The 22,310-nt window shown below is 39.0% G+C and overlaps 3 protein-coding genes and 2 non-coding genes across 7 annotated transcripts; 1 reads left to right on the plus strand and 4 right to left on the minus strand.

Moving 5' to 3' along the window:
* Window positions 1–873: 873 nt before the first annotated feature.
* Window positions 874–5,822, minus strand: nop56 (NOP56 ribonucleoprotein). The gene is made up of 12 exons (XM_004068874.4): window positions 5,703–5,822; window positions 5,108–5,197; window positions 4,907–5,021; window positions 4,484–4,648; window positions 4,069–4,267; window positions 3,569–3,756; window positions 3,175–3,326; window positions 2,898–2,998; window positions 2,403–2,551; window positions 2,078–2,199; window positions 1,781–1,900; window positions 874–1,566 (listed from the first exon to the last, which is right to left on the minus strand). Exons 1-12 carry the CDS (start codon window positions 5,703–5,705, stop codon window positions 1,234–1,236), a joined length of 1,737 nt encoding a protein of 578 aa, XP_004068922.1. The 5' UTR covers window positions 5,706–5,822; the 3' UTR covers window positions 874–1,233.
* Window positions 1,970–2,037, minus strand: LOC111947484. The gene has a single exon (XR_002873339.1). It is a non-coding gene; the product is annotated as a small nucleolar RNA SNORD57 (small nucleolar RNA).
* On the minus strand, window positions 3,395–3,515 carry LOC111947489. The gene has a single exon (XR_002873344.1). It is a non-coding gene; the product is annotated as a small nucleolar RNA SNORA26 (small nucleolar RNA).
* Window positions 5,122–10,943, plus strand: LOC111947451. Of its 2 annotated transcripts, XM_023955013.1 has the most exons (6): window positions 5,122–5,216; window positions 7,720–7,908; window positions 8,358–8,495; window positions 10,450–10,545; window positions 10,637–10,742; window positions 10,832–10,943. In XM_023955013.1, exons 3-6 carry the CDS (start codon window positions 8,376–8,378, stop codon window positions 10,837–10,839), a joined length of 330 nt encoding a protein of 109 aa, XP_023810781.1. In that variant the 5' UTR covers window positions 5,122–5,216; window positions 7,720–7,908; window positions 8,358–8,375; the 3' UTR covers window positions 10,840–10,943. The 2 variants fall into 2 exon arrangements, with proteins under 2 accessions (XP_023810781.1, XP_023810782.1); XM_023955014.1 differs by lacking the exon at window positions 5,122–5,216 and having other exon boundaries at window positions 7,512–7,904.
* LOC101174991 (retinol dehydrogenase 11-like) lies at window positions 10,889–21,895 on the minus strand. 2 transcript variants are annotated; one of them, XM_023955011.1, is made up of 6 exons: window positions 21,650–21,895; window positions 19,149–19,388; window positions 16,246–16,335; window positions 15,937–16,125; window positions 14,972–15,081; window positions 10,889–11,514 (listed from the first exon to the last, which is right to left on the minus strand). In XM_023955011.1, exons 1-6 carry the CDS (start codon window positions 21,810–21,812, stop codon window positions 11,335–11,337), a joined length of 972 nt encoding a protein of 323 aa, XP_023810779.1. In that variant the 5' UTR covers window positions 21,813–21,895; the 3' UTR covers window positions 10,889–11,334. The 2 variants fall into 2 exon arrangements, with proteins under 2 accessions (XP_023810779.1, XP_023810780.1); XM_023955012.1 differs by lacking the exon at window positions 21,650–21,895 and adding an exon at window positions 21,489–21,513.
* Between the last annotated feature and the right edge of the window lie 415 nt (window positions 21,896–22,310).

The raw sequence follows: 22,310 nt of genomic DNA on the forward strand, positions 1-22,310 counted from the left end.
TCTTGGCTAGCTTCAAATTGTGCTTTTATTTTGGTGCAAAAGTGCAGCAGTTGACTTCAGATCAGAGGGTTGATGGTTTGGTTCCCACCTTGCCTGCCCATGTGTTGAAGTGTCCTTGGGCAAGACACTGAACCCCACATTGTTCCTGGTGGTCACAGGTTAGCAACATATGAAAGGGTCTAAAGCGCTCTGGCCATAAACACAGAAAGACTACAGTGTATCGTATTTTGAGAACGCACCCGACAGGTTTATATAGCAGAAAAAATGTCCGGTTGGGTTTGCTTTCTGCACTTTTGATTCAATCATGAAAAACCCTCACCTGCGTGTCAACACTTTAGGTTTTCAGTTTGAGCAGTTTCCCAATTTTATAGCTGATAAAGGACTGCATGGTGTGGTTAGCACTCAGAAAGCATTGGTTCAAATCCCATTTGAGACCTGTGTGGCTCTGCACACTGGTGAATCGAGGACGTGGAATATTTGACTTATCCCCTGTGCTATCCTAGGCACTTTAAAATTGGGAGTTGGATCATCTAGACCCACTAGACAGTGCGCTTCTTCAATCGTTCAATGATTTGTGATCTTCACTGGTGTCCATGGAGTACATGAAATCTTTTTACCTTTATCCACCTTTGTCATGGTAGGGAGAACACATCAATGTAAGGGTGGGGTCATCTAAGATAACACAAGGGTTAACTGAAATAATCAGATGGAATCAAATTCAATTTTTTTAGGATACAGATTTGACACTAAACCTGTTCAAATTATTTTGAGATACACTGAGATTGAGAAAATTGAAGTTAAAATTAAAAAAAACCTTTAAGACCAATTCAGTTAGAAGACGGGACTGTATCAAAACACAGAACGTACAGCGTATACATTTGAAATGGGCGGTTTTTATTCAAAGCTTCAGTTTTTTGTCACAAATAATTGCATTGGTGAGCAGAGTAAATGTAACAAATTGACTTAGAACATGTCCAAACTGAACCACAATAACCATTTGATCACATGTAAGCGCCACAACTCCAATGAAAAGTAAAAGTGAGGTTTTTGATTTTTATTTACAGTTTAAATGACACTTTAATTTGCACTGAGCTCAAGGCACAACAGCGTTTCTTTATCAAACCTGCTCTACAATGACCAAAACAGAAAATGAAACTCCTTCACTCACTGATAAATGAAAAATACTGTACAAGAGAGAGGGGGGGGGGGGGGGGGGTCAAGTCACTTCAGCCTTTACTCTGCAGCTTTTTTCTTTTTCTTTTTTCCAGAAACTGGCATCTCTGGAGTTTCAGTGGCTGGCTCTCCATCCACTTTCTCGGTTTTCAGTTTCTTTTTCTTCTTTGGAAACTCTTCCTGCTCTGTGGCATTGTCTTCAGGTTCCTCCATTTTGACTTCCACTCCATCTGCATCTGATTTTCTTTTCTTTTTCTTCTTTGGAGGATCTGCTTGCTCCGTGCCATTACCTTCAGGTTGCTCTGCCACAGCTTCCACTGCCTCCGATTTCCTTTTCTTTTTCTTCTTGGCTGGACTCTCCTCTGCACCGTTCTCTGCCTCTGCAGCTTCAGCCTGAGATAAAAGAAAAGCCCATCAGGCTCTAAATGTCTCAAATAGAAGAATGGGATTTGAATGTACGACTCTCTTCAGTGATCAAGCCCACTGATGGGACCAGCCAATGGTTCGGAGTCACGTTGATATTGCATGTCGTACACTGAGAAAAGACCATCTGAGGATCGAGTCTCAAATCAAAACATGCTCACTCGAGCTGAAACCAAAACTTTACCTCTGCATCACTGTTGGCTTCTCCATTCGCTTCTAGTTTTTTCAGCTTCTTCTCCCGTTTCAGGCGTTTCTTTTCCTTCTTTTCCAGTTTGCGTTTTAACTCAGCTGCAACATCCGAAGCCTGCAAGAACACCGAGGTGTGACCAAGACTAGCAGGGAAAACTTATGGCCTTTGGAATCTGTCTGTGCTGCATCAGGCTCATTAAATCAGTTTTCACCCTCACTGTGACATCAGGGAAAGACCTTTCATCATTTACAACACCAAACCGTTTCTCTTCAAACCTTCAGCCGAGCTCACCTCTTTCACAGCTTCCTTCATGACGTCCACATTTTTCCGAGGCACATCACCGGTCTCATAGAAGGACAGACGCTCCTCCACTTGCTCACGCAGCTTGTCTCCAAAAACACTTGTGGGTAATTCTGTGAATCAAGTAGAAACTCGCAGCCTTAAACAAAATCTAATGGAAACAGCAAATCATGCATTTTTCAAAGTTGTGGTTTTGCTCAGAAAATAAGTTTTTCAACATCAACCTGAAAGGATGAATGCTGTTGACGAAAAATATGAGCATCACTGCAATGACACCGGCGCGAACAACAGTAACCAACCAATCAATGGCACTCACCAGAGAAACAGTCGATGCGGGATGCGATAGTACATTTATTCGCCAGGTATCTGGAGATGCGGCCTTTGTTTTTGGCCGCTGCTCGTCCAATAAAGGTGGAGTGGAAGATGAGGCCATATTTGGGGGTGTTACCGCGGGTCTTCAGGGCTCTGGGAAAACAATATCCCTTTCACATGGCGAAAGCCAGGTCCAGCATTGCATGCTGGGATTGAGTAAAAACCCAATTATCTTAGCAAACATGTCAGAGGCTTCTGTGGAACCCGGCGTCAAACCGCTCTCTTAGACACAATCATAAAACCACATCAAAGCTTTCTGATATTCTACCTCGGTGTTGTGAGTGGTTGCTCAGACTGTGGGGGTGCATTTGGGAGAGGGGGATCACCCCAGAGAAGACATCAATTTCTGGTCTTCTCCAGTCACCCCGCTCTGCTCCTGCCCAGCCCTGCCATCACTGCACCCACTTTTGTCCCCAGCAGGGCGGGGGCGTCCCAGTACCTGAACAGGGCCTTTTCCGCTCCCAAGATCTGAACGGTTGATGCTGGGTACTTGGCCAAGTTGGTCAAACTTCCAGCATGAGAGATCAGTCTAGCTCCAACCTAAAACGCAAGAAAACTATGAGTCGGAACAAAATTCTGAAACTCTGAGCTTAGGAAAATGTGCAGAGGACCATCAGCACCGATGTAGTTCTCATCACACGGATTCAGGGGATTGACAGATTTTGGCAAAACATCATTGGTCCAAGAAACAGACAGAGACACAAGCGTTTCCTCACCACTTCTCCAATCAAGGCTGCCAAGTTTGGAGCGACCTGCGACATCTTAGAGCGCAGATACTCCTGCAGCCCCTGGCGATACGCAGCCAGGGACACAACACGGTTGGAAAACCTCTCAATGTTGATCAGGTCAATTGGAGAGATGTCCATTCCTGAAAGGGAAAAGACGATAGCTATGAACAAAGAAAAGGACCAGTTTGTATTTTGAGCTGCACTGTGGGATTGTTTCTCCCGACAGGATCCGCAGTGAGGAGGACACGCCTTCACTACAGGTTTATGAGAGATATCATCTACCCCCCTGTGTTAGGCACCCAGGACGATTATCGGTCCAGGGTGGGCATAAAAGGGGCTTATAAGATCAACGCTACAGTAGGGTACTGGCTTAAATTCTGACCCATAGAGGAGCGAGACGCCTCCAGAATGGCCTGAGCTTTGGCACTGTCCATCACCACCTCCTCCAGGCTCTCCAGCTTCTCCTCTGTGAGCTCCTTCCTGTTGCCAATGAGCTGGGCCAGGCGGCAGTACATTGAGTTCTCTGAAACGATCTTGATCAGCTCCGGGAAGTGGTAGCCATACCATTCCCTGGAGTGCACAAGGAAACAAACTATGAATATCCTGTGTGATATAACCCTTCAAAACTAAAATGCACACGTTAGGGAAAAACCAGACAGGGAAATGTATCCCCCCAAACAGTGTGGCGTTACGAGATGTCAGCAAGTACCGCGCAAATGTTAGGAGAAGGCTGATGTACCTCCTGTTTCTATACAGACAACACTCTGAGGTGCACTGTCTGTGGTAAGCATTAGGAGGACACTTTATCTTTCAAACTTTTATAGAATTTAATTCAGTTTTACCCTGGAACCAAAACAAAAACATCCTAAACAACCAGCTTACCGCACACGCATGGAGAAAGTGTTGATGTCTTTATCCAGCTGATCCAACAAAGCAATGGACTGGATGATCATGTTGTCAGCCCGATTCACGTTAAACTTGACCTTCGCTCTGGAGTAGCTGTGACCCAGACCAAGCTGTGCCTTGGAGGCGGCGAGAGAGGTCAGACCCTTCACCAGAGAGTGGAAGTGAAGGCGAATACCTGCAAAGTGAAAGCAAACAGGAGGGTTTGTGGGCGCAAAAGGAAACTGCCACAAAACCGGAAACATCTGGGGGCTGTTCAGATTTTCAGTATAAACCATCACAAATGTCAGGATCAAAAGTGCATCACAACAGACCACCCCTTTTTATATTAACATTCACAGTAATAAAGTAATAACTGAGTTCACGTCTGTATTCAAACAAAGACATAACGCACCTCTAGTTATCTCAGCCACCACTCCACCGGTTTGTATGGAGATGTTCAGTTCTTCTTGCAGCGCAGCTCCGATCTTGGCATCAGAAACCCCTAAAGACGGCTTCTTCTTTCCAGATAGAGCAAGGTTTGTCTCCAGAAACAGCTTCAGATCAGCATGAACGACGCCTGCATTGGAAAAAACATCGCAACCTTTAGCAAAAACACAACCCGTAATCCAACCATGCAGCCAGCAAACACTTCTTATGCACCAGGAAATAGTCTTAATCACTAAAAGATGCATGAATAAACTCAACTTTTCCCCAGATGTTCAGCAGTAACATAAAAATATCATCACATTTTATCAGTGGATTGACAGATTGTAAACCATCATTACAGCTGAGAATCTTAAAAAACAAACCCATTCAGTAAATAAATACGACTTGCCTTCAGAAATTGCGTTGATGTTCTCCAGGGCGGCCTGGGCGGACTTGAAGGGGAAAAAAGCAGCCAAGCTCACCATGCTGTTGAACTTCCCGATGCTCAGCACGCTCTCCTCCACCTGCGACGGACACACAGACACCGTTCACCGCTCTGATCCACTCCCGACAACACACCAGACCGGGACACGCAGGAGAACAGGCTCACCTGGGGGAGAAGCATGCCGATCTCCTCCACCTCCTTCACGGCGAACAGCGCGTAGCCCGCCGCGTGCTCGAACAACACGTGCAGCAAAACCTGCGAAAGGTACATTTAAGTAAGTAACAATAAATCCCTTTAAGATTTATCCCAAATGACATTTGTAGTAAAAGTGGTTTTATTGCAAGTTGATTTAGGCAGATATGAATTACTTTAAACTGGAACCACGTGGTGGCTTGTCGAACCCACGTGTTTGACCTGGGCCCAGGCAAACTTGCTATTAAGCTAACTAATGCTAACTGCTTAGCGATTACCCCTTCACGCGGTTTTAAAATCCTTCAAACTCTGTATACATAATATATTTTGACTAACACAGCTGTTCATGTACCTTTTCACCAATTCAGTCTGTGGCTGTTAAAACAACTTTAGACACTCCCGCCTATTCTTTCCGCACAGGCGGCTAGCCGCAAAAAACGGTCGTCATTTTTTCCCTTGACTTTTTAAACGTCATTTGAACAAGTACAAGGGGATTTATCGCCTCTGCGTAGCTTCAAGTTGTTTCTTCAGAATAAAGGTGGCGGTGCACAAGAGTCATTTATCTTACCATGATGGCTAAATCTGCGCAGCGGCACACAACGTGTCTGCTCCGCTGCTTCCACACACGAAAAGAGAGCAGAAAACTTTGACATGACCCACATCTCGCGAGATTATACTGGCTCCTCCCTCTCCGCCTTTCTTTCACAGCTGCTGCGAGCTTGGCTTCACCTCTTGTTCACAATTATGGCACCTCCGAATTTTTTTATTGATCATCAACCAGTGCATTACATCACATTTTTTATTTTTATTGGAGTATTTATTGAATTATTTATTTAAAGCATCAAAATATAGGAATAATACAATAGAAATGACAAAACCTATATATATCTAAATTATTTCAGATTTGAAGTAATACGTTAATTAGAAAGTAAAGAAAAATAACCAAAGATAAAAGAAAATGGTGCCATCTCATTTTCTTGAAAGTGTAATAATCACAAATAAACATCTTTGCAAAAACAGTATACACAAGTCTATTCAGATTCATTCATCTGTATAGAAGTGTCTACTCACATTTAAGTCACACATTTTTTATCAAGAAGCTTTTTCAGTAAAAGTAATCATTGGAAATCATTTTGCATGGGCTTTGGACAGGCTTGGACAAATGTCATATTTTCCTCTGAGTCTTTCCAGTCTAGTATTTTTTATTTAATTTCTTCATTTAGGTATTTTATGGTTAAATTGCTGCTTACTCATTTTTTACACTAAATTGCTGCATGTCTTTTAATCACTAAAAGCACTTTTATTTGCTTTTATCAAAGCTACTTTCAAATCTAACTGTCCTAAGTTGATTAAAAGGTACTTCGCTTAGAAACATATTGTGGACAAAAAAAGGTAAAGAACTATTCTTTTGGACAGAAAGTAACTAAAGATGAAATGTTGCTGCAACAATGGAAAAATTATTTTAAATGTATTTTAATCCGAAAAATGCATTTTTTCTTCTTGAAAGCTTTTCATCAACAGGAGTGTTGAGATTTAATTATTCAAACACAGACCTGACACTCCAAAGAGACTAAATTACTGAAAATATAAAGAAAACACTAATCAGCAAAACATGTTTATTTGCAATAAAATACAATTATAAAACATATAAAAACTGTATAAGGCAGGTTGCATTACTTGCTGAGAAAAAAACTATTAGTTGGTCCAACTTTTACATCAAAAATGTGAATTATATCATGATTCTTTAACAGAAATATGACAAACGTTTAAAAAGCTACAAAGAAAAAATGAGCAAAACCAACAATAATGAATGAAAACAAAAATGGGAAAAAAGGACATCAAAATGGATGTGATTTATCTTTTTCACGTACTTTAAACATTATGAGGAATATCTTTTTATACAGGATAGTTCAAATTCCTCAGATGACTAAAACCAGGATTTCTGTACCGTACAACTGTACAATAAATAAACTGCAAGTGCAAAGTGATGGAAAAATGTAAAAAGGTTTCATGTGTCAACGTGTTAACGTGTTTTTACTACACAGGACTCTCAGAGCTGTGATTACAGACCCGTCACATAGAATTGTTATATTTCAGGCAACACACTCTCACCTCGACAGCAATAAAGCCTAACCACAATGCCATTTTGCTTTCATTCAGGAAACAGTTGAGTGTTGCATTTAATAACAAACCATCAATAAAGCTCTTTAGACGCTCAAAACTCCTGGCAACAAAAACATGAGGAAGATTTAAATGAAAAAGCACAAACTGATTTGCAGTTGTAAATGTCAGCGTGTGTTTGATAATGAGATTTATGACGGATCTTTGTGGACAGATCCCATCCTGCTTTTAACTTCCAAGCCTGAATGGAAGGCGCAACTCTGTGACATCCAGATTATGTTTTTCAAATTCAAGTGTTTCTCCCAAGTTGGATTTTATAAAATATTTGTTCAATAGGTAAATGACTCAAAATTATTGCTATTTACCTTTCCTAAGGAGAAAAATAATGACCTCCATGCACGCAGCTAGAGAAACTTATCGCCCTAACAAAAGGCCAGATTCCAAAGTAATGTCTGTGTTTCCAGGAGCTTGTTGAAGAGTCCTTGGAGGAGCCTGTTGAGGAGCGGATGTGAGCGAGGGCATTTACTGAGCCCCGGGCTGTGAAAAGGCTTCATATAAAGGACTGAGCAGGATGAGCTGACAGTCAGACTGGTGGAGCCCTGCTCATCTTACAGACGACTTCCCCAACTGACTAAAGCCGACACAGCACGTAGGTAAGATATTGCTCCCTTAGCTCCTCTTGCTGTTGGCAGAGACCCTTCATTCTTTTCTCTTATTCCTCCTTCAAAGTCCTATCTTCCTCTTCTGTGCAAGGCTGTCTCTGTTGCAAGCAGTCCACTTCAGCCTCTTGTGTCTTTTAACTGTAGAAAAAGTTTGTTGTTTTGGCCCATGGAAATCCCAAAGGTTTGCCCTTTCTCCTTTCCTATCTCCTACCAACTAGTCAACATCTACCTTGCATAGTAGCAGGATCCCTCAAGTCAGATTTTCTTTCCCCGTGTGTCAAAAGTTGACTTAATTTCCTAAACTTTACAAGCTTATGTTATAAAGTTTGAAACAAAACTTTCCATCTGCATCAAAGACATAAATGATTTAAAAAAAGAGATAGAGGTTTTGGTTTGTTTGCTTCTAACAAGCCGTTTGTTTTTGCACATTCCTGTTAAAGCGTTCAGGTGAGAGCAGAATGAGCATCCGTGGAGCAGTGGGCGTTTGTGTGGTGCTGGTGAGCCTGATGGCCTTCCTGGTTGAGAGGTCACAGGGTCACATCACATTCTTCAGCCCCAAGGAGCTTTTGCACATGAGGGTGAGTACAGTGTGGAGTAGCAGGGCAAAATCCACCAATTATTGACAGCAGAAAAATCAATTAGCAGCTCCTCTGATAACTCATTTTGAGTAGAAATGTCACTTTTTAAGGTATCAGAAGCAAATGTATTTTCTTGTAAAAATATTTTATAGGACTCTGATTTTATTTTGAATAAAAAACAAGGCTAAAATAAAAAAATAACTTTCTCTGTTATTATGAAGAGGATTAAAAATGTTCTACAACCTTTAACAGGACAAAGGTGGAACTGAAAAAAATAACAGAACATTCCAGTACTTAAATGGACAAAGTAAAACAAAAAAAAAGTGAAAAATATGTAAATAACATGGAAAAACAACTGTGCAGTCTATTACAAATATATTATTTGAATGTTTGAATACAAATCAAATCAAATGAAACTTGATTTGATCACTTATTTCACTTTTCTTACTGATGTAAATCAAAGTGCTTTAATAAAAATATTTTCCAATTTAAAAAACAAAATGCTATACAAAGACCTTCACACACACACAAAAAATATAGAACACACATAACCCCCCCCCCACACACACACACACATACACTCACATATAACATAATAAAGTATCAAATGACTCTATAATACGGTGCAAATTACAAATATCTAAGAAAATAATATATTTTGGTAGCATGTAAAGATGAAAGCCTCCAAAAACAATTAGAGCCCTGGGCCTAAATAATTCTACATTCCCAAACACAAAGATAAAGATGTTAAACCAGGAAGAAAAAAAAATAAAAAAATTTCCCCTTCAGTCATTACACGATGACAAATATTTCTACTATGGAAGGGGAGCATTCCATCATCCCCAATGTCTTGGCTCTATGTGACTATATCTTTTTTTTTTAAATATAAAAATATAATTATCCTTAAAAGGCTCAAAAGAACTAGTTTATAAACTGACGGAACCCCTTACTTAATTACTTCAAAACGCTACCAGCAGATATTAAATAATCACATTAAGGAGGGGAAGGAAGAGAAAAAAAGCACATCAACTACTCCCTTTAAGAGGGAGCCAGTTTAGCTCGTGCTGGTTTGCGGTACCTTCCGTTAGTGAAACCAGGGTTCGAATCCGGGCTGCTCCCTATTCCCTTCTCTGCTTCTGTGCCGGTCCCAAGCCCAGATTAATTGAGAGGGTTGCGTCAGGAAGGGCATTTGGCGTTGAACATTGCCAAGTTAACCATGCGACTCATCCTCGAAAGAGAGGTTGTTTTATTACTATTTACATATACTTATGACCATTATTTTTGCTACCAGTATTAGTTGTATGACCAAGCTTTAGGGGGCTTGGAAGAATGTAAACATGTTGAAGAAACAAATAGCCAAATAAATTGTAATAACTAGTAAAGAATTAAATGTAATATTTTTCCCTTCAGCTTTAAAAACAGTTTTGCATTTAACTTAAGTGTATTTATCTTGCAACTGATATTGTTTTTTTTTCTATTTTAGTAAAAAAAAAAAAAGAAAGAAAAGGGTAAAAACAATTGGCTCTTTATTTTTAATAAATAAATAGAGCCTGATAACAGTTGATGAAACAATGATTTTTGTTTTGCTGAAACTAAAAAACATTTATTGTCACCTCCTCCAGTTCCACAGCCTTTTTAAAAAAAAAAACACTTTACGACAAGAAAAGACAGTTTACTAAATGAGTAACACATACCGGTAATTTTCAGTTGGTTCATTCATCTCCCTGTTTTAGACATCAAGTGTAAATGAAGATACTCAGTGACCCAGACAGAAAACTAAACTTTCCAAGCGTTTGGTAAATTTGTCTGCAGGTCCAGATCAGCCTGTTAAATCTATTAAGAAAAGATTCATCTTTATGGAGATCTTAATTCATAGAAAAAAAAATCAATCTAGTGATATCTGCTTGCATGAGTGCAGTTTTCGTTGCTGATGCATCTCCTCTGTGCATCTCAGCTGCAGGAGCAACAAGAGAAGAAAGACATGAAACCTCGATCAGAGGAGTTTGATGAAGTCATCCTCGAGCAGGTTCCTCAGAGGGACGCGAATACTGTGAGAGCAGACCTCCTTAAGCTTGATGGATTTCATGCACCTTCCATGACAAACCACTTCTCAACCTCTGCTTTGTTTTGTTTGGTTCCAGGATAAAACACTGGAGTTGGGGGTCCGCTTTTCACCCAGACAGCTGACCTATGTGGCTCCGGTGATCAAAGAAATCATTCATGAGATAGTGGAGGAGCATCAAAAAGGTACAGTATGTGTTTGTGACAAAACAAACCAAAAAGTGAGTTTTGTTGGACAACTCATTTGATGACTGTAACCGCCTGTGTCTTTGCAGCCAAATAGCGAGGCAGATGGTGTGAACGCTGTTTAAGGGAGAAAAATAAAACCCATGAAGGCTGAAATATGTTTTATTAAATCTGATAATAAAGAGAGTTGATTCTATCAAATGCTTGAGGTTTTGTTCTGATTCCAGAGAGACTGCAGGAAGAGACTGCACTTTGCCCAGTAATAAAAAAAAAAAAAGAAGTACTTCTTGAGGCACTCTGACATGGTGCCTTCTATGCACACCACATTGATACTGAAACCAATGCAAAATATGAAGGTTTTAGTGTATGTCTTTGGTTTTCAAGCAAGAAATGCAGCAGATGGCAACATCTATTAGTTAAAAATATTTCTATGAAAGTACAGAAAATGAAAAATATATATACTCAAAACTATATATACTCAGAGATCTTCTGCTGGGTTTGGACAGTCGCTCACATTGACCGAGGTCCCGGTCCCTGAAAACGACAGGACTTCGACCTGTTTTCTGTTATCAAGCCAGTGGAGATTGTCGCTTCACAGCTTTGAAGTCAGTCTCTCACACACCTCAAAATCCTTGACCGCCAAGGCTGGGTCTCGGGCTAAAGGAGCAGGAAGGACAAGCGAGCAGTCGCTGTCAAAATACTTTCCTGTCACTCCCTCCAGTTCCTCGGACACAGCACAGTAGATCGGGGCGACTGCTCCTTCCTCTGACGACTGGACAAAGCAAATGAAAACACAAAAGATGCTGAAAAAAAAACACATATAAGAAAAGCCACAGAAAAAAACAGGAAAACACAATGAGACAAAAAGAACAAAACACATGAATCCATGATGAGCATATAGTAAACAATAATGACAGTGACATTGAAACATCCTTTACAGACAACAAGCCAGGAGGGAGAGATCAACAAGTACAGCAGTCAACTTGGTCTGTTTGAGTTTCTGCTTGAACAACAATAAGTTTAAGGGAATTTTGTGTTAGGAGTCTATTTGATATAAAGGACAACAGTTGATGCATGGAAGTAGTAAAACAGCTGTGCTTTTTAAGATAAATAAACAAAAGATTAGTTGTTTATGAATTTATAGAGGTTTTTTTTGGAGGATTTTTACTGTTGGTGTTGCACACAATGAGGAAAATGTCCAACCTCAAATAACAAATAACTCATCTCAGTGATGAGTTATTTGTTTTAGATTTTAATGTTTTAATAAGACCTAAAAATGATAATCACAATAACAGGTTTTAAAAATTCAAATCCCTGATACAAAGACACACACAGGACCTCACACACCAAACTTGTTGCTAAACAACGATGCCAGGAGTCCAGCTCTGAAAATTTGACAAAAAAGCAAAGAAAACAGAATGATGAGAGGGAGGGTCTGCCATGACGTTTTCAGACTTTACTTGTGCATGGTTTTTGAGGGAGCGGGCAAACCATTTGATGAGGGGCCAGAGCGAATCCATGCAACGGCTCAGGTTTTGACTGAAGACTCCAGATTGGTATTGGCAATGAGGCAGCTAGGGGAGACTTTGGATTACGTCTGGTAGGTTCAGAGAGGTTTAAGGCGTGCTGAGTAACTAAGACAGGAGGGTTAGCCATGTCCCAGTACAAATCACCCAAAAGGACAAACTGTGGAGATATACAAGTTCACTGAGCAATATTAGGGTGCAGGCAGGGGCAGAGAGAGGCACACCCCCATCCTTAGTGACTTGACCCTGGCGAAAGACTTTATAACTAAAGTTTCAAAATGAAAGAAGGTAAATTGATTATTTTAATCAGGGGTCCTGTTGGCCTTCAACTTGAATTTTCAAAGAAAGTATAAATATTTACACAAATTCCATAATCTTGATTACAAAAGAGAGCATGAAAACACTAGCTACACAGCAAAAACTCTTACCCCATTGGCAATTTATCTATAAACGAGCAAAAACAATCTACCAATGGGGTTGTGATGGCAGCACACGCTGCCACACCAGCAACAAAATGGCGTTAACCTCTCCCCAGCACTGCACACTTTCTTTTTAATTTTGCTTCAGATTCTTTATTCTTAAATAAATACACTTATTTCTTTGAGTATTTCTTTATTTGCTTTGCTTCCGTTGGTTATTATTCATTTTGTTCTAATTTTGTACTACTTTTGTTGTTTTTTTTCTTTTCCACTAAGAGACCAAGTTTTGTTTTATTCTTGTCTGTGCAGTCTTTGTTAAATGTTGTTAATTCCCCCCCATATTTCTTAGGTGGTCTGATCAGCACTACATATGTTGCCCTGTTGTTCTGTTACGTGGTCTGTTCAGTTGGTTGAGTTAAAGTTAAGTTTGTTGCCGGAGTTAATTATGTTTCTGTTGACCTCTTTTAAGGGTCCAGTTTGTAAATTATTTAAATTTTTGGAAAAAAATTAAACTTTCATTTTTGATAAATTGTCTATTGTCCTCTTTGGCCGCTCGATCCCTCACAGGGGTAAAACAAGGTCTTTTGAAAAATTCTTAAGGAAAACATTCTAGTTGCTAAAACATGTTTTCTCAAACTAAGCTTATTTTACTACTTAATAAAATTATTTTTATTTTTCAAGACAGTAAATAAGACAGTTTTTCTTGAAACAGGGGTCTTTTTACTTAAGATTCAGTTTTTGCAGTGTAGTTGTATTACTGCTCACAACATTAACATATTATGAGAATAATCCCACAAAAAATATTTTTTTCACTTTCAGGAATATCAGAGGCTTTGACTCCTGAAAATGCAAAATCTTAAGACATGTACTAATCAGTAAGGCTTCAAAAGAAGTGGACATTGTTCTGTTCTGCACAATATCAGATGTCCCTGGTGTGAAAACACACCATGAAGTCAAAAACAACATGTTTTCTGCTACTCATGCTCAGTTTTTTCCTGTCAGTTAAACAGTGTTAAATTTGTGTTTGCTTTCATAAAGGAAGCTCCAGGTTGTGTATGCAAAAGTAGATTATTTATATATATAAAAAAAAAACTAAACCTCCTTTCTTGTATACCCTCTGGCTATGGTAAATTGCTCTCGAATCACAAAAAAACACATTCATGTTTTTTGTTTTTGTTCACTAGGATACAGTTATCTCCAATCTTCTTCCTTGTTATCTTCAGTGAGGGTAATATTACAGCCCATCATAACATGTTGCAACGATCACCTCCTGACCTTGAATTTTCCAGATACCCTCCTGTCCTTTAAAAGCACTTTGAGCCTCAGCAAACACTGAAGTTATGTGTAATGCTATTCTTCATTAAAGGAACACAATAAACAGAAACAGAAACCAGTGAATGATTTCTGTTCCAAAAAAAAAAAAAATAAGATTGGGACCATAACGTTTTTTTTCCGATTGTCCCTGCAGAGTGGTGTCAGTCATATTTTCTAACAAATCTGAAGAAGACGACCTTCTGCAGCACTCAGCTGCAGAAGGTCGTCTTGGGTTGCTCACTTCACGGTTCATTTCTGACATCCCCTGTTGTATTGAGGTTGGCCTTAGGTTTGCAGCTTGGTTTAGTGGAACACAAGCTTCAAGTTGCCTGATTGCAGCATTCATTCAGATTAGTTAGACGTGGTCTGCTGACTCTTGGAGCTGACTCATCTGGAAACGGTGCTCAAAAGTGCTTCTTATCAAGGCACCTGATGGAAAGCACCTGAGCACCAGAAACTGAAAAGAGTCAATAGCAACAATGTGTAATTATCCACAAACTCTGCTCTGCTGCACATCGCACAAGTGTATGTTGCTTACAAATGTGACACCATTTGAAAAAGTAACAAACAAGCTTTCCAACTGTTTAAGAATTAATTAGTGTCAAGAAGAACAATTGATACAAAAATGAAGCAACTTACCAAAAAATATACTGTTTTGAGCCAAGACATAAACATCTGCAAAGTCAGTGTGCTTTCAGCATTGGCCATACATACAAGTCAGAGAGCACTGGAGGGTAAACATTCTTAGATTCTAACATGTCAGATCTGTCCAAAGGAACACATGTCTCTATTTTAGTGCGTCTGTTAGAAAGCAGCTCCAGTCTTCCACAGAAGATGATGCAGATTTGGATCCTGTTTTCTTCTCTTAAAAGCTTTGATTTTGCAGCAGCTCAGCCAGATTCTTGAGAAAGATTCAAACACAGCAGAAAGATGTCATCTTTTTGGATCTTAATTGTTGTGATGTACTTACTTTGAAAAAGAAGAAGCCAATGGCGTTGAAAAGGTAGCGTATCCAAAGTGGATAGTGTCTCATCACTTCAGTCATGACAACACCAGGATGGACAGAGTTGGCGGTGACTCCTGAAAGCACACAGTAGAAGATGTCCTGTATAACAGTTCCCGTGATGGCAGAGGTTACCACTGTTTATCTGCATAATTTCTTCCTAAGCATCATTCATAACAGGCATGTGAAAAACACAACCGTGTCCTATAATAGAAGAACCTAAGATGTTAGCTATTGATACAGACACTGTGAACTTTATTGAACTATCATTTAGAATAGTTTTTGGGGAAGGTTTCAGTACAAACTTGAATCCTTCTTCAGTTAATGTTTGTTTAACTGCTCTGAAGCATATCTCGTGCCTAAACTGAGATCCAAGTCATGTCATGTGAGCCCTTCGTTTCACTTGAAGCTCAGCTGATGTCCCATTAATAAACCTGGGAAAGTTTTATTCAAAGTGTTGTGAATCAGATAAAAGTTAAAACTGAATTCTAAAATTAACAAGGAGCCAGAGTTGAACTGAGTCCAAGAATGATGTGTGCTCATCAGGATGTCCCAGTTAACAGTTGTTCTGCTGTATTCTGAAATAACTGGAGATGATTGAGTGATTGTCACATTAATCTATCCAAGACTTGATCAGGGTGTGAATGGCTGTTTCAAGAACATTGTGTCCAAGATCACAACACAGGTTTTTTTTTATTTGACCAAAAACAGCATAATCATGATTAAAAGACCACTGGGAACGCTTTAAAAATAGATCAAAAGACTATTGGAGTGGGACTTTAAAACTTGTGACATGACAAAAGTGTCAAAATAAACAGTGGACAAAAAACAACTTTCCAAAATAAAATCTATAACATCTCTTTATTGGGACAGCGTTTGAACATAAATGGCGACCTAATTATCTTTGACACTGTGTTGTGCTTTTTTCTCACCTGTCCCCTGTAGCCTGCGAGCCAGCTCATTGGTACAGATAATATTGTGAAGTTTAGTATTGTTGTAGACTTGATCCATGAAATAAACTAGGTTTTCCCCTCGGAAGTGGGAGAAATCCACTTTTCCCTTTTTGTGGTTCAAAGAGCTGACGGTGACGATACGCGATGGAGTCGAGCGCTTCAGCAGGTCTGGAGAGGAAAAAGCAACATTAACATATATGAGAAATGCAATCTGGAACTTGCTAAAGAAGAGTTACACAACCATAATGTTGTGCTCTGTTTAAAGCATTTTTTTTTTTTTTTTTTTACCGAGCAGCAAGTTGGTAAGAAGAAATGGTCCCAAATGATTGGTGGCAAAAGAAGCCTCGAACCCATCTTTGGTGATCTGCCTGGGCAAACCTAATTACAGATGACATACAACACATTAAATAGAGAAGCAAATGCAACGACAAAAAAAAAAAAAAAAAAAAAAAAAAGATCAACCACTTCATCCCCTGGGAGCATTCCAGAAACGTTAGCTCAACTAAGAAACTTCCAGCTTGTACACTCCAAACAGCTGAATTACTGCAGTCTCAGGAGCAACAATGAGGAACAGTGCAGCTGTCTTTTTACACACAAACAGCTTGGGATTGTAGAAACTGTCCTCTGTTATTCAATATTAGATTCATTGGGTGTCAGAGGATGCAGCATTTCTCCACTACTACTGCATCTTTTTTTTTTTTTTTTATACAATCCAGCTTACCTTAAACGACTCTGAAAAGTTACCGTCATCATTTTGAATCAGATTTATGTCTTTGAAACACCTGAAGTTTTCATATTTTTTCAAAATAGCACTTTAGGTTGAAACTTCACAGTCTTTATTTAGGTTTCAAGCTTCTTTCTTGTGGCATCAGCTGTGTTTTGGAGGCAGAAACCCTCTTTAACCTGACAAGCACATTAAATGTTGAGAAAGGTTTTCAAAGACACGGTAGCTATAAGTGAAGGCTGCAGGAGGTCATCTACTGCACATCTTTTTTTGCTCCTTTTACTCTGTATATATAAATTAGTCAATACGAGTAACATGCTGGTTAACCTCTTTATAGCAGATCTTTATGTGTTGCATGGAAAGATAGTGTTTTTATTTAAATTGTTGTAAACATACTCAAATAATATACAGCTAGTGGCTGATGACTTTTTGGTTTATAAATTATACTTTGAGGTAATAACAAACATTTTGATTCTGCATGAGAAGCTTGCTAAATAAAAACCCATTTTTGTTTATAGTTTTTGTACAGATCACATTGGATAAAGGTTTATAAAGTAAAAAAATAAGTTCTGAGGAGAACATTTCTATGTAAGTTTCATGTAGAAAAATTCTGTTCACCAAATAAAAACTGTCAGAAAACCAGCAAAAAAGTGAAATTACTGGCTGCCTCTTCCAATGTGCACACTTTTGTTTTTCAAATAAAAATCAGCGTACACAAGAGATGGAAACTAAGACTTGAGTTGCACATGAATCTTTCCTGCAGAGATTTGACTAAAGACTTGACCTGCCTGCTTCATCGGAGAGAGGACTCATTACAGAGCCACATATTTGCACCATGCCAAGATTTTTTTGTTCTGTTGTTTATAATTTTTATATATTACTGGGTTGCTTTTTTGTACTTTTTTCAATAGCAACTTTGCTATTTTATTGCTGCCTTTATTTAAAAAATATGTTTGTGGTGCCATTATACTTATATTTTTGTTACTTTTTGTTTTGCTTTTTGCACTAATTACCTTTTTCCTCTTCTTATTATTGTTGTATTTTGCCACTATTAATATGCATGTTCTATATTTGATGCATGTTCACTCCAGATTGTTGTAATTAGTTCATTTATATTTTTATTTGCCAAAAGTCTTTGTACTGAGATTTATTATACAAATAAATAACAAAAAATTCTGCATCCCAAAATTATTCTATAATCAAACAGTTTAAGAAAAAGGTATAAGTATCTGTATTGATATCAGCGACACTAGCCCGGTAATAACTATTGGATTGATCCTCAAATCCCTAGTATCACCCACCCCTATCTCCATCAGAAAAATGCCATAAAAACATGTTAAAAACACTATTTTCATTGGAATGGGTCAAAAAGAATTATTTTAGTGATACGTTTTAGGTCCTAAAACTCAACTTGAACTTTCAGCTAAAAACTTAAGAAAGGACATCAACTTAAATGCAAAGACTTCAGACTTGACTTTAACCTGCATAAAAAGCCTTATGAGGCAATTTAAACCAGCATACCTTACTAGATGATCCTGCGTTGAAGAATCACTTTCAAGATAAAAGTCCTATTGTTATCCTTTTAAATGCTGCAATCACAAATTTGTTTGCCTCTGTCTCAAACCAGATGTTTCACAGTTTATGTCTCTTTCTATCCTTAAAGACAGCTGACCACCCACAGTGAGTAGTGATCAAGTCATGTAAAAAGTTGTGGGATACAACCATCTGAGCGGAAAATGAATTAGATTATGTTGTTTTCGCTGTCGCTAAAAACATGCTCAGTATGGCAAATGCCCATAAATTGGCTTTTACTATCACTTAGGTTCCATAAAATGCAGTTACAAAAGTATTTCCCTATATGTTGTACTGGTTCAGGATGATTCTAATCCAAAAATCTCACTTGATTCTGTCTGTGTGGTGCCCTAAGAGGGCCTGTGAATTTGTACTACGTAAACAATGTCAACAATTTTATATAATTTGTTCTCTAATTTTACTCTAAAGCCCTTGATAAAAAAAAAAAGCTCCAGCTTTGAAGCTCTGCGCACAGATGTTTGCACTCGATGCCACTCTCTCAACCTCATTTGTGAACACTTTGTTTTTATCCGCAGTTCTCAATCAGGGGATCAAAGCTGTTAGCAACTCTGTTTAATTATCTCATAAAAAGTCAATCGCAAAGCCAGGCTTTTCTTTTTTATAGTTGAGACTTCTTCAAACTGCTTCCATATGTTTAAAAAACGATGAATAGCTGTAAACCCTGAGTTCAGTTTGTGGAGGTGCTGTTATTTCCTGGATTTTCCAAAACAGATGAAGCTTTGCCACTTTTGGATTTGAAGTCTACACTAAAGGTTAAACGTTTGATGCATACCATTGACAAACTGATTTAGCATTTTTTTGTTGCTGTCAATACATTTTTGTTTTCAGGTTTAAAACAAAAATGGACAAAAGTCTCTATTTAAGGCAGTATCACCTGATACCGCTGCATTGTTTACAAGGATATGCAGCGCTTTCTCCTCCTCAAGTATCTTCTTTGCAAATTCCCTGACAGAGTCCATGGAGGAAACATCCAGCAGACGCAGATGGACGTTTGTGTTTCCTGTAATCTTCCGGATTTCATTGACTGCCGCTGACCCTCGGGACTCGCTTCGACATGCCAGGATTACTCGGGCCCCACGACGGGCAAAGTCCAGGGCAATGAACTTCCCGATGCCTACCAGAGACATAAGGAGACAAAAAAAAAAACTGTTAACTCATCTAGGCGGCATTTTAAAACTGTATTACTTTAAAAGACAGCAATCCTTTTCTTAGGTTTTTTGGAAAATTTAACAAGAGAACCTGAATTCAGAAAAGGCAAAAACTCAGTTTCATCCTGGTATGAAAAGCATTTAGCAGAATAAATAGACTTTTGACCTTTGTGACGGCGCAAATCTTTACAGTAATTTCTAATCACATACTTTCACTGCAATGGCAGAGGCAGGAATTTGATAGAATAAACTTAAAATAAACCCCATCAGGCTTAGGGGATTAAAGAAGTGAGATCATCAGGCCTTCAGTGAAAAGGAACTGATGCTGTAAGGTTACAGAGCAGTCTTTGATTAGGCTAACTAGAAGATTTTATTTTTCTGGAATCATGAAAGGAAAAGTTTGTTCTGAAAACATACTGCTTTAAAAACGGTAGACAATCATGAAGCGATCAACCAAGATGATATCAAACCTAAGGGCGGTGCTCAAGAACAAGTAAAATTAAATTTAAAAAAAAAAAACAGAAAATATTTACCCTGCTTCATCATAGCTGTTCAATTCAATTCAATTCATTTCTATTTTATTTGTATAACCCAAATTCACAGCAACAGTCGTCTCAATGGGCTTTGTACCGGTAATTGTAAGGTAAACATACAATGAAAAAGGATCACAAATGCATAGAATTCAATAGGATAATACTAAACTTTAACTAAACAGACTAAACTAAACTGGCATCCCTGCCCTTAGACCCTTCTTCCCAAGTGACATTCAAGACTGGAACTAGGGCACCTATATGTCACAGTCTTATCAGATCTTGAGCTGATTCAGAGGTGTTTTTCTTTTTCCTCATCTCTCTGCAAGTCTGCACGGGGAAATCCGCTTTAATCTCCCAGGGCCTTAATTAGCAAAAAAAACAAAAAGTCTTCCTAACAGACTATATGAAAACAATGCATTGCATTCATGGGGTCCCCTGTTGCATGGACTAAGCATCTAACACATGTTTCCAGGAGCTCCATTTAGGTCCAGCGCTGTGGAAATCTGTGTGGTGATGAAAAACAAACATGAGCTCACATGGCTCCTGCACCCATTTTTTCCATAAAAAATACACTGTATCCTATTAGAAGTGTTTTCAGGAAGAGAGACCAGTGTTTTGCAAGCATACGCAGCCAGGAGTTGTTCGGTTTCGAGCTGGAAGGTACAGAGAACAAAGCGGCAATGACTTTCACACATGATTGAGTCAAACATCTGGATGTGAAAGTCGATTAAAGAACAGGGATTTTGAGCAGGTAAATATGCTGGGCCGCATGCATGAGCTTTTTTTTTTCCAGTCTTATGAAGGTTCACTGTGGAGTATGCAGCCAAGAATCATAAAAAAAATGACAAGTGATTCTATCAATGGAATAGAACCCAGAAAAGGTGGAACAAAGGTGAAGAAAACACAATTTGTTCAGAATAAATGAAGACGTTTCCATAAAGATTTGAAAATGATCTTATTTCTAAATAATTAAATTTAATTGTGTACTTTCCGTCTCTGTCACAGAGCTGTCCTCCAACTCCTTCCCATATTCCAGAGAGCATATACCTTGCACATATGCAGACAGTTTTTCTTGTACTACACTGATTTTTAATTGTTAAGCTATTATTTTATCTTCTGCTTTTGCAAGGGAGTTTGTAGAAGTCAATTTGTCTTACCTTACACATGCTCTGATATCAGGCTGGCTCCTTCCTGTTACTGAAAGCTCTTAGTAACATGTCTGATGTTTTTTCTCAGTGAAAACAGGAGCAGCTTAAATGTCATTCATGCTTATTGTAACAGTGGGGTGATCATATAATCCAATTCTATTCTGGTGTTGATGCTAATATTTAAATAACTGCATAACAAAACATCTTTATTATTCCGTTCTTATCTAATGCTGCCTGTCTGCACGATTTTCCCTTCAGTGTGTAGACTAATGCAACTGTTTGGGTTTAACTGACCTGTCAAAGTTACCGCAGATTCTACATTAATGCTTCATAATACCTTAAAATAAAGTTCTTATTTCAAAACAAAGCAAAAACGGGAACAAACCTTCATCCATCCAGCATCAGTAAATTAATTTGTGGGTCCAGCCGTGCGTCATGACGCGCACAAAGTTTGAAATTAAACGCATTCACATCCAGAACCCTTCCAGCAACTTCTGTAAATCAACATCTGAAGCCCTGGCACGAGACAGGCTGCAGTTACCCTACCTGTATTGGCTCCTGTCACTATTGCAGTCTTTCCAGTGAGCTGCACGGGGCACGCTCGTGGATCCCAGGAGCCTTTGCGCTGAAGGCGCACGACCATTGCCAGCACCGCCGATAAAACGACCCAGATCGGGTGATAAAAGATATCCGTGGGGTCCATTTTCATGTCAGAGTCAAACTTCTGTCAAATGGAAGTAGCGGAGAGCGCAGAGGGAAAGCAGTGCGCCTCATAGGTTCTCGCTTCAAGTAGGCTGGACATTTGGAGGGGGCATGTGCCGAGGGGGCTGTTCTTCATCAAACTGTTTGGTCTTGGCGCGCTGACTGATCTGTGAACTTTTCTGCTGGAGTTTCCATGTGGTTTAAGGGCCAGCTCATATTGAAAGAGAGCAGAACATCTTGTGTCTCAGGAGGATCTCGGGATCAACTCGCACTGCAGGAAAAGGTTTTGCCCATAAATGTAAAATATTAGAATGACGGAGGAATGAAGCCTGTGTCTGCCTGCCTGGACACTGACATGTGTTGCTGATTTAAATGCAACAACATGCTCTGACTTTAAGACATTGTAAATAAAGAACTGAATCTGACCTTAATTTGTAATTTCTTTCTCTTTTGCTTTTGCTATAATACATTTTTGTTTATTCTTAAATGACTACTATATAAGCAG

The sequence above is a fragment of the Oryzias latipes genome, chromosome 5 (assembly GCF_002234675.1).
Source record: "Oryzias latipes chromosome 5, ASM223467v1".
Classification (NCBI taxonomy): domain Eukaryota; kingdom Metazoa; phylum Chordata; class Actinopteri; order Beloniformes; family Adrianichthyidae; genus Oryzias; species Oryzias latipes.

Excerpts from the sequence above, each read along its gene's own strand:
- LOC101174991 (XM_023955011.1), bottom strand. The coding sequence starts at position 21,812 with ATGAAAATGGACCCCACGGATATCTTTTATCACCCGATCTGGGTCGTT. Across the intron at positions 15,082-15,936 it reads TCGCAGGCTACAGGGGACAG|GAGTCACCGCCAACTCTGTC; the intron begins GTGAGAAAAAAG and ends GTGTGCTTTCAG. Across the intron at positions 11,515-14,971 it reads TTGGCTTCTTCTTTTTCAAA|TCGTCAGAGGAAGGAGCAGT; the intron begins GTAAGTACATCA and ends TGCTTTGTCCAG.
- LOC111947451 (XM_023955013.1), top strand. The coding sequence starts at position 8,376 with ATGAGCATCCGTGGAGCAGTGGGCGTTTGTGTGGTGCTGGTGAGCCTG. Across the intron at positions 8,496-10,449 it reads AGGAGCTTTTGCACATGAGG|CTGCAGGAGCAACAAGAGAA; the intron begins GTGAGTACAGTG and ends TGTGCATCTCAG. Across the intron at positions 10,546-10,636 it reads CTCAGAGGGACGCGAATACT|GATAAAACACTGGAGTTGGG; the intron begins GTGAGAGCAGAC and ends GTTTGGTTCCAG.
- nop56 (XM_004068874.4), bottom strand. Across the intron at positions 2,999-3,174 it reads CAGCCTTGATTGGAGAAGTG|GTTGGAGCTAGACTGATCTC; the intron begins GTGAGGAAACGC and ends CTTGCGTTTTAG. Across the intron at positions 1,567-1,780 it reads AAGCCAACAGTGATGCAGAG|GCTGAAGCTGCAGAGGCAGA; the intron begins GTAAAGTTTTGG and ends CTTTTATCTCAG.